Source organism: Ornithorhynchus anatinus, chromosome 11, assembly GCF_004115215.2.
Source record: "Ornithorhynchus anatinus isolate Pmale09 chromosome 11, mOrnAna1.pri.v4, whole genome shotgun sequence".
Classification (NCBI taxonomy): Eukaryota; Metazoa; Chordata; class Mammalia; order Monotremata; family Ornithorhynchidae; genus Ornithorhynchus; species Ornithorhynchus anatinus.
Genome location: NC_041738.1, coordinates 56,577,521 through 56,592,581, shown reverse-complemented (window position 1 = coordinate 56,592,581; position 15,061 = coordinate 56,577,521). Strand labels below are relative to the sequence as shown.

The 15,061-nt window shown below is 51.4% G+C and overlaps 1 protein-coding gene across 21 annotated transcripts in view; it reads left to right on the top strand.

The window, feature by feature from the left end:
• Positions 1-15,061, top strand: part of NCAM1 (neural cell adhesion molecule 1) — a 280,151-nt gene that overhangs the window by 217,493 nt on the left and 47,597 nt on the right. For all 21 annotated transcript variants that reach the window (XM_029074361.2, XM_029074362.2, XM_029074360.2 and 18 more), the window contains exons 2-8: positions 2,756-2,830; positions 5,544-5,762; positions 8,383-8,526; positions 9,602-9,739; positions 10,795-10,912; positions 11,705-11,871; positions 14,459-14,601. In XM_029074361.2, the coding sequence (XP_028930194.1) occupies positions 2,756-2,830; positions 5,544-5,762; positions 8,383-8,526; positions 9,602-9,739; positions 10,795-10,912; positions 11,705-11,871; positions 14,459-14,601 (1,004 nt within the window). The remainder of the gene's footprint in view (positions 1-2,755; positions 2,831-5,543; positions 5,763-8,382; positions 8,527-9,601; positions 9,740-10,794; positions 10,913-11,704; positions 11,872-14,458; positions 14,602-15,061) is intronic.

The window sequence follows — 15,061 nt, the reverse complement described above, 5'->3', positions numbered from 1 at the left end:
GCTCCAACCCGTGGTGCTGGGGCAGCGTAGCTTTCAGTCCACGGTCCCGTCGCTGACCCTAACCGAGGCTGGGGGGAGACACCCCGGTGAAACGGAGTCAGTGGGAGAGGTTGGAAGGGACTCCAAGACGCAGGGAGAACCCTAGAAGTTCCTAGGTCGGGCGAGGCCTCCTGTGAAGGCAGCAGTTGGATGCACAGTTGCAAGGCAGCAGGGTGGCAAGGCAAGGCCCGATATGAGGTGGGCGGCCCGTTCCCAGCGAGCGGAGGTGGGAGCCCAAGGCAGGAGAGGAATTGGAATTGAATGCGAATTGCGGCTCGGCCCCGCTGAGTTCGGCTTCTGGAGAAGATAGATGCCAGCAAGATCCGCGACCACCTGCTTGCTTGGTGAGGGGGCGGTTGGGCTGGGGGACTACTGATGAGGGAGGGAGGAAGACAGTCAGTCAATTGTATTTATTGAGTGCTTACTATGTGCAGAGCACTATACCAAGCTCTTGGGAGAGGACAAGTAGAACAATATAGCAGACACATTTCCTGCCCCTGAGCTTATGGTCTAGGGAAGATGCCGCCTAAATTGCCCAGGCCACTGCGATGGACTGGCCCCATGCTTCTTTGGGAACCAGCTAGAGCCCGGGCTTGGGAGTCAGGAGAATCTGGGTTCTAATCCCGGCTCCACCTGTTGTCTGTTGTGTGACCTTGGGCAAATCACCTCACTTCTCTGGGCCTCAGTTCCCTCAGCTGTCAAGTGGGGTTTAAACCTGTGAACCCCATGTGGGACATGAGCTGCGTCCAATCTGATTACCTTGTTTCTACCTCAGTGCTTAAAACAGTGCCTGGCACATAGTAAGGGCAATGAAACAAAAAAATGACAAAAAACCAGAAAGGCTGGGTCAGGCATTGGAGATCCAGTCACACGTAACGGCCAGGCCCCCAAACCACTGGCCCTGTGTGAGAAGGAGAATCGGTCTTGGGGTCGTCTTTATCGCACCCACACCGGCAACAGGCTCACTGCCAGCCTGACAGCGCCAGCCTGATGCCCGAAGGATGCGAGACCCGTGGGCGTCGATTTGCTGGATCAGTGGGTGCTCTGACCCCTCGTTTCTAGTTTCACTGGACCCCTTCCCAGCAGCCATCTGTTCGGGACTCCTGGCCCCACCCTGGGGGCAATGACAGGTTGCACATTTTCAGTCTGGCACCAAGGGTTGTCCTGTGCCAGGGGTGCCCCGTGGCTCAGCATGGACCATTCTCCCTCCAAACTCCCATCTTCCCGCACCGGGCGGCCCCGTGCCCTTCCCGGTGCCGTTGGGAGGGTGAGTTCAGACCTCGGGCCTGCACAGCTCCGACCGCCCGTCGGTCACCATGGCAACCAGCCTGACTACTACTGTCCGACTAGAAAGAAAATGTCCACACTCAGAAGGGGCGGCTCCCCGGCAGCTGCCCCTGTGTCTGTCTCCTCAGGGTGGTCTGATCCAGCCCCTCCCTCTCGTTCATTGACTTGGGTCGCTGCAGCTGCCCCATCACCTCCCCCCCACGCCCCAGGAATATAGTGTGCCCCCATAGAGAAAGGAAGAAGGGTTTGGAACTAGCCTTCGGTGGAAAGGGGCTCTTTAACCTGGGTGGCAGCTCCCAAGTAAAGAGGCCCAGCTCAAACTGGAGAGGAGGAAAGAGGGAGGGACTCATGCAGTGAAAAGGCAGGAAGGGGGACCTGGACTTATTGATGATGGGAGAGCGGGTGGGGCAGTAACAAAGAAGACACCCTTTTTGTTGGCAGACCTGCCCGGAAGGCAGAATCAGGGTGGGACCTTGAGGGGGCCTGCACATAGTGATGGCTGAATGAGGCCTGGAATAAGAGAAGCTGCTTGGCCTAGTGGATATAGCACAGGCCGGGGTGTCAGAGAACCTGGGTTCTAATCCCAGCTCTGCCACGTGTCTGCTGTGTGACCTTCAGCAGGTCACTTCACTTTTCTGGGCCTCAGTTCCCTCACTGGAAAATCGGGGATTAAGATTGGAAGCCCCATGTGGGACAGGGGCTGTGTCCAACCTGATTTGCTTGTGTCTACCCCAGTACTTGGTACAGTGCCTGGCACATAGTAAGCGCTTAACAAATACCATTAAAAAAAGAAAAAAATGGGACACATCAGATTTAAGGCCGTAATTTCCAGGGGAGCTTTGCTGGTCTGTACTCCCTGTTTTTTTTTTTCCTTAACTGGTATTTGTTAAGTACTTACTATGTGTCAGGCACCATACTAAGCACTTATATAGATACAAGCTAATCAGATTGGACACAGTCCCTGTCCCACATGGGGCTCATTGTCTTTATCCCCATTTTCAGATGAAGGAACTGAGGCACAGAGGAGTTAAGCGACTTGCCTGAGGTCACACAGCAGATAAATGGTGGAACTGGGATTAGACCCAGGCCCTGCTGCAGGAAGTGAGCTTCCAGAGGGTTCAGAAAGAGGGGAGCCCAGATTAAAGATCAAAGAAGAATTGGGCTCAGTGGACGGATAGACCCTTCCCCTAGAATAGGCCAACAGCCCCAGAATCCGGGTAGCAGGTTCCCCCCAAAAGTGACCCTCCCGCCTTCTCTGCCTACCGTGAAAATGGTATCAGGATAACCATGCACTCAGTGGTATTTATTGGGTGCTTGCCATTTGTAGAGCACTGTACTGAGCTCTTGGCACTGTTCTCAGGAATCGCCATCTGATCGAGAGAAGACCCCCCCCCTAAAGTGGCTAAATTGGACTCTCTCTCTCTTCCAGTCTCTCTCCAGGTGGATATCGTTCCCAGCCAGGGGGAAATCAGCGTCGGAGAGTCCAAATTCTTCTTGTGTCAAGGTAAGCAGATACGGTTTCTTGCCCCTCCTTCGTGACTCCTAAGAGGCAGCTGGAAAGAGAGGAAGACTCAGCTTGGACTACCTGCCTGCTCCTGGCTTCCAGTGGGGTAGCCTTTCTGGCTGGCACTGTTGCGAAGCGATCAGTGGTGTTTCGTGAGTGCTTACAGTGTGCAGAACCCTGTATTAAGTGCTTGGGAGAATACAGTAGTTAGTGAATGTAATCCTTGCCCTCAAGTAGTTTACGATATAGTGTGGGGAGGTACAGGATGATGGATACTGACAGCGGCCATCTTTCTCAGGAGATGACGGAGCTAGTTCGGGGAGGGGAGGTCAGAGCAGAAGAGTTAGGAGAAAGCAGATTGTCAGTGGTAGGATTCCCCTGTGCTGGCTTCGGCCCTAGGGGCACACAAGAGCCCCTCTGAAAGGGATCATTCATTCATTCAATCTTGTTTATTGAGTGCTTACCATGTACTAATTACTAAGCTCTTGGAAAGTACAATTCCTCAGTAAAGAGAGACAATCCCGGCCCACACCGAGCTTACAGGCTAGAAGTGGGGAGACAGGCATCAAAACAAGTAAACAAGCATCAATATAAATAAATAGAACTATAGATATATACATATATACAAGTGCTGTGGGGAAGGGAGAGGGGGAAAGAGCAAAGGGAGCGAGTCGGGGCAACACGGAGGGGAGGGGGAACTGAGGAAAAGGGAGGCCCATTCTGGGAAGGCCTCTTGGAGGAGGTGAGACTTCAGTAGGGCTTTGAAGGGAGAAGTGTTATTATTTGGCCAATTTGAGTAAGGAGGGCATTACAGAGCAGAGGTAGGACATGGGCTGGGGTCGACGGCAGGACAGGAGACAAAGAGGCACAGTGAGAAGGTTAGCACCAGAAGAGCAGAGTGTGTGGGCCGGGATGCAGAAGGAGAGAAGGAAGGTGAGGTAAGGGGCAAGGTGATGGAGAACTCTGAAGCCATTAGTGAGGAGTTTTTGTTTGATAAGGAGGTTGATAGGCAACCACTGGAGGTTTTTGAGGTGGCGGGGTGACATGCCCAGAACATTTCTATAGAAAGATAATGCAGGCAGCGTAGTGAAGTATGGACTGAAGTGGGGAGAGACGGGAGGTTGGGAGGTCAGAAAGGAGGCTGATGCAGTCATCCAGTCGGGATAGAATGAGGGACTACTAACGTGGTAGCAGTTTGGATGGAGAGGAAAGGGCGGATCTTGGTGATGTCGTGAAGGTGAGACCAGCAGGGTTTGGTAATGGATTGGATATGTGGGGTGAATAAGAGAGCAGAGTCAAGGCTGACACCAGGGTTCATTCAATAATATTTATTGAGCGCTTACTATGTGCAGAGCACTGTACTAAGCGCTTGGAATGAACAAGTCGGCAACAGATAGAGACAGTCCCTGCCGTTTGACGGGTTTACAGTCTAATCGGGGGAGACGGACAGACAAGAACAATGGCAATAAATAGAGTCAAGGGGAAGAACATCTCGTAAAAACAATGGCAACTAATTGTGAGACGGGAAGGATGGTTGTACCGTCCACAGTGACAGGAAAGTCAGGGTGAGGACAGGGTTTGAGAGGAAAGATAAGGAGCTCTGTCTTGGACATGTTGAGTTTTAGATGATGGGAGGACATCCAAGAAGAGATGTCCTGAAGTCAGGAGGAGATGTGAGCCTGGAGGGAGAGAGGGAGAACGGGGAGGAATTATAGATTTGGGTGTCATCCGCATAGAGATGATAGTTGAAGCCGTGAGTGCAGATGGAGAATAGAAGGGGACCAAGAACTGACCTTTGAGGGACCCCTATAGTTAGGGGATGGGAGGGGGAGGAGGATCCCATGAAGGAGACTGAGAATGAAAGACCAGAGAAATAAGAAGAGAACCAGGAGAGGATGGAGTCCGTGAAGCCAGGGTTGGATAACGTGTTGAGGAGAAGGGAATGGTTGACAGTGTCAAAGGCAGCTGAGAGGTCGAGGAGGATTAGGATGGAGTAGGAGCTGTTGGATTTAGCAAAAAAGATTGATGATCTTTGAGAGGGTGGCTTCAGTGGAGCGGAGGGGGCGGAAGCCAGGTCGGAGAGGGTCCAGGAGAGAGTCGGAGGAGAGGAATTTGAGGCAGGGATTACAGACAACTCGCTCCAGGAATTTGGAAAGGAAAGGTAGGAGGGAGATGGGGTGATAACTGGAAGGGGCTGTGGGGTCAAGGGAGGATTTTTTTAGAATGGGGGAGATGTCAGCATGTTTGAAGGCAGGGGGAAGAAGCCATTGTAGAGTGAGTGGTTGAAAGTGGAAGTTAAGGAGGGGAAGAAGGATGGGGTGAGAGTTTTTACAAGGTGCAAGGGAATGGGGTCCGACACGCATGTGGAGAGGGTGGCATTTGAGAGGAGGCAGTCCTCAAGCTCAGACTCCCAACCAGGCCAGCTCTGGTCTCAACCACTTGTGAGTTGGTGCTTCAGTTTACCTTTCCTCAAGGTGGACCATCACCCCCTGCCCCCCCTCTGAGGGTCAAGCAGAGGATCTGTCGGTGAGCCGTGACCACATCGCCATGAGGCATGCTGGAAAGGGAAAGGTGTCAGGTCAAGGAGCATATGAGATAAAGCTTTAGAGACCATCCATTCCCTTCCTCTCTGCCAGGGGGAGAGGAGGTGGGGTGCGGCGGGGAGTTTCCTCCCCATCGAGAGAAGTGTGACTTGGTTTCTTCTCCCTCTCAGTGGCTGGGGAAGCCAAAGACAAAGACATCTCCTGGTTCTCCCCCAATGGGGAAAAGCTGACTCCGAACCAGCAGCGCATCTCTGTGGTCTGGAATGATGACTCTTCCTCCACCCTCACCATCTACAACGCCAATATCGATGACGCTGGCATCTACAAGTGTGTTGTCACCAGCGAGGATGGCAGCGAATCAGAGGCCACGGTCAACGTGAAGATCTTCCGTAAGGCCCCGGCTCCTCATCTTCTGGATGACCTTTGGGGGGAGGTTCGGGGAGGACACAGGGAATGACCTTCACTGGGAGTGGGAAGGAGGAGCTGTCAGATGAGGCAGGGCTATAATAACTGAGGTATTTATGAAGGGCTTGCTTTGTGCTGGGGTAGTCTGTCAGTCATATTTATCAAGCGCTTACTGTGTGCAGGGCATTGAACTAAGAGCTTGGGAGAGCTTAGCAATAAACAGACACATTCCCTGCCCACCACACGCTAACAATCTAGAGTACTACACTGGAGTCTTGTCTTAGGCTATCGAGTCGTTTCCGGCCCATAGCGACTCCACGGGCACTTCTCTCCCAGAACTCCCCGCTTTCCATCTGCACTTGTTCTGGTAGTGGATCCATAGAGTTTTCGTGGTAAAAATATGGAAGCGGTTTACCACTGCCGCCTTCCGCAAAGTAAACTTGAGTCTCTGCCCTCGACTCACTCCCATGCCACTGCTGCTTAGCATGGGTGAGTTTTGACTTGTAGCAGATTGCCTTCCACTCGCTAGCCACCTGCCAAGCTAGAAATGGAATGGGTATGCCTCTGTTTGACTGTCCCTCCCAAAGCTGAGATTGGTAGGGTACTGGAAACTGTCCAGGTGCGACCCTGAGAGGGGTACACTGGGGTAGATATAAGGTAATCAGGTCGGGCACAGTTCCTGTTCCCCCCTCAGGCTCACAGTCTAAGAAGGAGGGAGGATGGGTATTTAATACCCATTTTTCAGAGGAAACTGAGGCCCAGAGAATAATAATGTTGGTATTTGTTAAGCGCTTACTATGTGCAGAGCATTGTTCTAAGCGCTGGAGTAGATACAGGGTAATCAGTTTGTCCCACATGAGGCTCACAGTCTTAATCCCCATTTTACAGATGAGGTAACTGAGGCACAGAGAAGTTAAGTGACTTGCCCACAGTCACACAGCTGACAAGTGGCAGAGCCGGGATTCGAACCATGACCTCTGACTCCCAAGCCCGTGCTCTTTCCACTGAGCCACGCTGCTTCCCAGAGAAGTGAAGTGACTGGCCCAAGGTCACACAGCAGACAGGTGGCAGAGCCAGGATTATTATAAGCACTTTATAAGCACTTATTATATACCAAGATATGTACTAAGTCCTGGAGAAGATAAAAGATAAGCAGGATGGGCACTATCCATATCTCACATGGGTTGATAGTGTAAGTGGATTAGAACCCAGGTCCTCTGGCTCCCAGGCCATAGTGATGGTGATGATGATAAGGATATTTTTTGAGTGCTTATTATATGCCAAGTACTGTACTAAGCTCTTAGGTAGATACAAGATAATGAAGCTGGACCCAATCCCTGTCCCTCATGGATCTCACAATCTAAGGGGAAGGGAGAACAGACATTGAATTCCCGTTTTACAGATGAGAAAAGTGAGGCACCAAATAGCAAAGTGACTTACCCAAGGCCACACAGCAGGCCTCGTGGCAGAGTCAGGATTAGAACCCAGGTCCTCTGGCTCCCAGGCCCCTGCTCTCTCCACTAGGCCATGCTGCTCCTCCCTGATTCCAGGAGTCCCAGAGCATTCCCTGGACTTTACCCCACAAGACTCGGCTAGGTTAAAGGAGTTCCCTCCTGGCCTCCAGCTCCCGGAAGACTTGGGAGACTGTGAACAAGCTGTGCTCTTAAAGCAGACTGTTAGGATTCTGAGTGAAGCCTGCCCTGGGGAGGTGTGGGGAGAACATTGGTATCTTCCCCTGTTATCGGTGCCTCAGCCCCGCTGACCTGGGTAATGGTGGGTGACGGCTAATGGGACCATATCGATCGCCCTGGGACTAATGGCCGGCCAGCTGCTTCCCCCTCCCCCTTCTCATCGGCGTTCTTTTTCTCTGCGTCATCCAGGCGGGATGGTGAGACCTGCTGTCTTCTCCTCGTTCAGTAACTCCACTGAGCAAAGGGGATTTAGTCAAGAGCCAGGGGCTACTCAGAGACTGGAATCTTATTTTTTTTTTTAGTGGCATTTGTTAAGCACTTAGTAAATGTTAAACATTGTTCTAAATGCTGGGCAAGATACAGATAGATTGGATACAGTCCCTGTCCCTCATGGGGCTCACAGTCTAAATAGGAGGGAGAACAGGAGAACTGAGGCACAGAATAGTTAAGTGACTTAAGTGAATAGTTAAGTGCAAACAAGTGGCAGAGCTGGGATTAGAACTCAGGTTCTTTGACCCTCAGGCTTTTTCCACCAGGCCGTGTGGCTTCTCTGGAAGTCCCACTCCCTAGGTCTCTGCCTCAGAGCCAGAACAGATTCCCTTCCTGTAGTTCCCTGAAACCCCATCCAGGTCCTGATGGAAAGAGGCTGCCCAGAAGGTGTACTGAGGCCGGAACCACTCAAGAGACCAAGTCGTGTCTCTGAGTGGCGGCCATCTTCTCTCTCTTTCTCTCTCTCTCTCCCTCCCCACCACTGCCTTCCCTTTCCCCCTGCCTCTCCCTGCCTCTTTCCCTTCTCTCCCTCCCTCTTTCCCTTCCCCTCACCCTTCCCCCCTCTCTCCCTCTCCCTTCCTCTCTCTCTCTCTCTCTCTCTCCCTCCCTCCCCCTCTTCCCCTTTCCACTTCCTCATTTTTAGAGAAATTGATGTTCAAGAACGCCCCAACCCCACAGGAGTTCAAAGAAGGAGACGATGCCGTGATTGTGTGTGACGTGGTCAGCTCCCTGCCCCCAACCATCATCTGGAAGCACAAGGGTCGTGACGTCATCCTGAAAAAAGACGGTGAGGTGTGGGTTTCCCATTGGCCGGCAGAGTAACATGCTGGTCCAGTCTCGGGGGACAAGGGTGGGGCTTTGTGATGATATAATAATAATAATAATCATAGCGGTGGTACGTTTTAAGCACTTACTGTGCCCTAAGTGCTGGTGAACATTCAAGAAAATAGGTTGGACTCAGTTCCCCATCCCACATGGGGCTCCCGGTCATAGGTGGCATTCCAGTGAACGGGTCAGTCAGTCAGTGATATTTATTGAGCACTTACTGGGTGCAGAGCACTGTACAAGGCACTTGGGAGAGTACAATATAATAACAAACAGACACATTCCTGCCCACAACAAGCTCATAGCCTAGAGAGGTGAGACAGAATTAATAGAAATAAATAAATAAGATAAATAAATAGATGTTACAGATATATACAGGTATATACATAAATACAATATGTACATATACATTACAGTACATACAATACATCTACATACTATACAACAGAGTTGTTAGGCACGTACCCTGCCCAGTCAATAAATGGTATTTATTGAGTGCTTACTGTACTCAAAGGACTGTACTTAGCACTTGAGAGAGAGCGGTACGCGAGTTGGGAGACAGTTTCCTTGCCCACAGTGAGCTTACATTCTAGGGCAGAGAGTGGATTCCTGCTCCTGGGCTCTGCCTCTGACCTCAGCACCTGTCCAACGCTTTGACCGTGACAGGCGAAGTGTCTCGTGTACCCCAGGGATGCCAGTCTGGGCTTCCAGGGCCCCTTGCTTCTAGGATGCGGCAGTGGCTCTGGGGATGGACTCCCACATCTATTAATGGTGTTTATTGAGTGCTTACTGTTGTGCAGGCCACTGTGCTAAGCCCTTGGAAGAGTATACTGTGGTAGAGTTGGTAGACACTATCCCTACCCACAAGGAGCTTGCAGTCTAGTGGATGGAAAGAAAAGTCTGACTCGCTAAGGTGGGGAGCAGGAGACCCCCTGGGAAGCTGCCTGGAGAGGGTTGGAGGGTGGGGGAGCCAGTGGTCTGCAATGGAGGACTGTCCTGCATAATCCCTGCCTAAACGGGACCCTTCTCTCTTCCAGACCGATTTGTCGTCCTGACCAACAATTATCTGCAGATCCGAGGCATCAAGAAAACAGATGAGGGGACCTATCGCTGTGAGGGCAGGATCCTGGCTCGGGGGGAGATCAACTTCAAGGACATTCAGGTCATTGTGAATGGTAGGAGAGCTGTTGTGGTCCTTAACTCTTCATCATCTCTCCCTTTAGCCTGTTGGGACTCGCAGTGGCCTCTCTGTCTCTTTTTCTCTCCCTCTCTTTTGTTGTCCTCTCTTCCTCTCTCTTTCACTCTCCCTCTCTCTCCTTCTGTCTTTCTCTTTCTCCCTTCTTCCTGTCACCCTCTTTTTTCTCTCTCCCTCTTTCTCCTTCTATCTACCTTTCTCTCTCGCTTTTTTTCTTGCTACACTTCTTTTTTCTCTCTCTCCCTCTGTCTTTCTGTCTCCCTCTTGTCTTATTTCTCTCTACTCTTTTTTATTCTCTCCATGTCTTTCTCTTTCACCTGTCTTCCCCTCTTTCTCATCTTTCTTCTCTTTACTCTTTTTTCTCTCTCCCTCTTTTTTCTCTTTCCCCTTTCTCTGTTTTCTCTCTGCCTCTAACTCATGCTTTCTGTTGTTCATTGACTCTGTTCCCCACCCCCACCCCCACCCCCGCTGGGCCCCGCCCCGCTGCTTATCTCCAGGGTCTCTTGGGTTGGGACACGATTTCATCCGGCAGACTGAGACCACTCCCCATGCTCAAACGGACTGACTCCCCCGTTCAACCTGGTTTCTTTGATGTTTGGGAAGTTATTCCCTGGCATGGGACTCTGGGAAAATAATGCAATCCATTCAGGCTCTCTAATGCGGGGGCTCATTAATCTTAATTTGCAATGTCAAATAAACACCCCCTGGAATCGATCTGACATTTACAAGATGTTTACAGGAAATTATAATGTCAAGACCAAGAATATAAGTAAATTGTAGTGGAGTTGCTTTGGCTGGTAATCCCATGCAGTCATCTTCCAGCTCCTTCTCTCCATCCATCCCCATATGTGGCTCCTTTGAAGAGGAGGCAGCAGCTTGGATATTGTTTGTGACACTCATGTTGGAGCCCTGAAGCACCCCACGCCCACCTTAGCCGAGTGGGCCCCCAAGGGGGGAAGCTCCCGCTCCCCCAGCTTCCGGCTGCCGGGTGTTCCCACAGCTGCCCCCGACCCTCCTTTTCTCCTTCCCTTCCAGTGCCGCCCTCGGTCCGGGCCAGGCAGAGCCTGGTGAATGCCACAGCCAACCTGGGCCAGTCGGTCACCCTGGTGTGCGACGCGGACGGCTTCCCGGAGCCCACGATGAGCTGGACAAAGTAAGGGGCAGGGGTGGACTGGGACCACGGATCCAGGAGGAGGCAGGGCGAGGTGACATCCCAGCCACCTCCCTTGCCTCATTGGCCTGTGAGCGGGAAGCGCAGTGGCTGATATGGGAAGGGCTGCTCCTTCAAGTCCAGCCCTTGGGGAAGTTGCTCTGGGGAGGTGGGGCATGATCAGAAGCATTGGTTTCTTCAGAGGGGAGTCTGCACCCCAAACTCAACTTCCCCTCTCCTCTAGTTTGGTGGTGTGGTGAGTGGGAAGGCAAGCTCTCTTCGAGGTGGAAAAAGAGGCTGTGAAAATTCCTCCCAGCCTTTAGCGGTGCCCAGTTCCTCTGACCAGATCAGCTCAGGGGCCATAGGGTCACCTCTTTGGTTCCAGCAACAGGGTGGACGTTCCTAGGAAGCCTCTCAATCTCTGAGGGGATTTGAAGTTTCCCAAGACTCCGGGTCAGTTTTGGGGTGCACAGAATCTCCACCAGCTTCTAGGTACCTTCTCCTGACCGAGAATTCCTTGGGTAGGTTACCTGTGGGCCCCTTCTGGAGCCCTTGTGCCCATTACAGAACTAGGTGACCACCCCACAAACTGGGACCTTCACCTGGTCCAGACCTTCCTCTAGGGCACCCCACCACCTTCACCAACCCACCGTGGCCCTCTGTAGAGTCCCAGTGATAGGTTGTTCTAGGAGTGGACCCTGGGGCCTGGATGAAGCCCAGGTGCTTCCAAACTTTGTGAAGGGGGATTGGAAAGAGCCAAGTTGATTCTCTGACCTTGGTTTCTGTGGCACACAGAGATGGAGAGCAGATCGAGCCCGAGGATGATGACAAGTTCAGCTTCAGTGAGGACAATTCCGAACTGACCATCAGGAAGGTTGACAAGAATGATGAGGCAGAGTATATCTGCATCGCCGAGAACAAAGCAGGAGAACAGGAAGATTTTATCCATCTCAAAGTCTTTGGTAAGAGAGAATAGGGGCCCGGAGCCACTGACCTGCCTCTGGGCAGCCAGAGTCCTTGCCTCCTGGTTGCCTTGGGTTTCCCATCCCTCTTTGGGGGGGAGGGCTGTTCCCCAGATCCCTGGGAGGAGCATGGCTTTAGGCAGCACGGAGAGGGCAGGGTGAGGTGCTGGGGAAGGGTGGAAAGGCAGGCTTGAAGATGGAGGGAGATGGGCGCATCTGGAGTCTGCTGGTACCATGTCAACTTTGTGTTCATGTTTCATCATCTCTCCACCTCCGGGTCAACAGCAGTGTCCAGTCACCAGTCAGGGATTTCAACTCCCACCGGTGGGTGGGGTCCACGCTGGCATCTCTGGTTCCCTTCTCTGCCTGCCTCCCCCCATTTGGCAGGGTGCCAAAGGCTTAGTGCCTATTGCCCCTGGTTTCCATGGGTTTTGCCTCTGGCCAAAACTGCTGGATGGCCTTCTGGGATCCATCCTAGACACATGTGAATTATTAGTACTTAATGAGCACTTACTGTGCAGAGTACTGTGCCAAGCACTTGGGAGAGTACAATGGAGATAGTAGACACAATCTCTGCCCTCAAGAAGATTACAGTCTAGGGTGGAAGAGAAAGACACTGAAATAAATGATAGGAGAAAGGAATAAAGTATAAAATGCAGGGAAACAGCATGGTTCTTGTTTATTCATTCAGTTGTATTTATTGAACGCTTACTATGTACAAAGCACTGTACTAAGCACTTGGGAGAGTACAATCCATCAAAGACAGACACATTCCCTTACCCCAACGAACTTACAGTCTAGTGGAAGAAGCACAGGCCTGAGAGTCAGAGGGCATGGGTTCTAATCCCGGCTCTGCCATGTCTTCTTTGTGACCTGGGGCAAGTCTCTTCACTTCATCTGTGTCTCAGTTCTCTCACTTGTAAAATGGGGATAAAGACTATGTGGGACAAAAAGTGTGTCCAGCCTGATTATTTTGTGTCTACCCAAGTGCTTAGAACAGTGCTTGGCACATAGAAAGTGCTCAATAAATCCCACAATTATTATTACTATCAATATGTAGAACTGACAGCAGAACACTTGAAATAGTTGAGTATCAAAATAGATCTAGTAATACAAATATACAGAGGAATAACTTGTGGAAAGAGCCAGAGTCTGGTTGTCTGGAGACTGTAAAGTCCTAGTTTGATAACTGACCTGTGTCATGAGTCACTTAATCTCACTGGGCCTCAGTCTCTTCATCTGTAAAATAGGGATAAGAGGGATTGTGAGCCACAGGTAGGACCGGGACCAGAACTGTTCTCATATTACTTCGTGTCTATCCCAGCACGTAGCACAGAGTAAGTGCTTAATAAAGGCTGTTAAAAAAAGGGCGGGGGGATGACTACAGAGTTCGTGAATCAGTCAATCACTGGTATTTACTGAGCACTTACTATGTGCAGAGCACTGTACTAAGTGCTTGGGAGAGTATAATATAACGTTTGGTAGATATGTTCCCTGCCCACAAGGAGCTTACAGTGTAGAGGAACTAAGAGTGTAGAGGCTGTCCATGTGCATAGGTGACATGGAGAGGTTTAAGGATGGGGAGATATGAGATGAACTAGGGAAGGCCTCCTGGAGGTGATGCCAAACTTCCCTGGGCATTCTGCTCAGAGGGGGCTTGGCCCGGTCTCTGGAGAGCTCCACCTGGGCTCTGGGTCCCAGGCTGGTCAAGTCCTTTTTATTTGGTTTTGTTTTTTGTTTTTCATGTTTAATGGTATTTGCTAAGTGCTTACTATGTGACAGGCACTATACTAAGTGCTGGGGTAGATACGGATAATCAGGTTGGACACAGTCCCTGTCCCGCATGGGGCCTCGTAATCTCAAGCCTCATTTTACAGATGAGGTAATCGAGGTCCAGAGAAGTTAAGTGACACGCGCAAAGTCACACAGACAAGTGGCAGAGCCAGGATTAGAACTGAGGTCCTTCTGACTCCCAGGCCTGGGCTGTATCGAGTAGGCCGCACTGCTTTTCCCATCCCTTCTATCTCGCATTGGTGCTGAAGGCCTCCCTGTTGTCTGCATGAGCTGAGCTGTGTGTTTGCAAATGCAGAGTTGAGCTGGAGGAACCTGCAGTTTGGAAAGTCTGGAAAACAAATTCTGTTTAACACATCTGAGTAAACTAGGGGCAGCGTGCCTGAAATTCAGATATCTCACAGAAATCAATCGATCGGTAGTATTAATGAGTTGCATACTATGTGCAGACCACTGAACTAAGCCCTTGGGGGAGTAGACTAGAGTTGGTAGGTGTGATCCACATCCACAAGAAGCTTTGTCAGTCAGTGGTATTTATTGAGCGCTTACAGTGTGCAGAGCACTTGGGAGAGTACAGTACATCAGAATTGGTAGACACGGTCCCTGCCTACAATGAGCTTACAGTCCAATCAGTTAATCATATTTACTGAGCATTTACTGTGTGCAGAGCACTGTACTAAGCTCTTGAGAGAGTATAGTATAACAGAAACAATATAACAGACATGTTCCCTGCCCGTAGCGAGCTTGCAGTCCAGAGCGGGGCTTACAATCTAGTGATTGGCTTTGTTCTTCGCAGCAAAACCCAAAATCACATATGTGGAGAACAAAACCGCCATGGAGCTGGAGGAGCAGATCACGCTGACCTGCGAGGCCTCCGGAGACCCCATCCCTTCCATCACCTGGAGAAGTGCCACGCGGAACATCAGCAATGAAGAGAAGGTATAATAGCGTCTCCTCAGAGTCCGGGGTCCAGGAGCCTGGGAGTGTAGCCGGGCCCTGCTGCTGACCTCGCCGGGGAAGGAGGATCGGGGTCACCGCGGCACACACCGTACCCCCGGGGTCTTCCTCCCCGAGCCGAGCAGAGCCGACGGGGCTGTAGAGGCCCAACCTTCCCCGGGCACCTTGAGCCAAGGTGGACAGAGTTGAGGTTAAAGGGGAAGGAACCGCCAGCCCTAAGGAGGGGCGTGAGACCAAGACTCCAGGCCATTCCTGGAGTCTTATCCTCCCAAAAGCAACGTGGGAAATAGCTCCTCCCTAGAGCGAGCGGCCAACGCCACCCCATCCATCCTTTGCTTGCCCACGTCTCACGCCCTCCTCGCCCTGCGCGTACCAAAGCCGCTGCCTTTGTGTCTGTCTGCGTTGTTTGCCCCGTACCGATTCCATGCATTTAAAGGCAAAA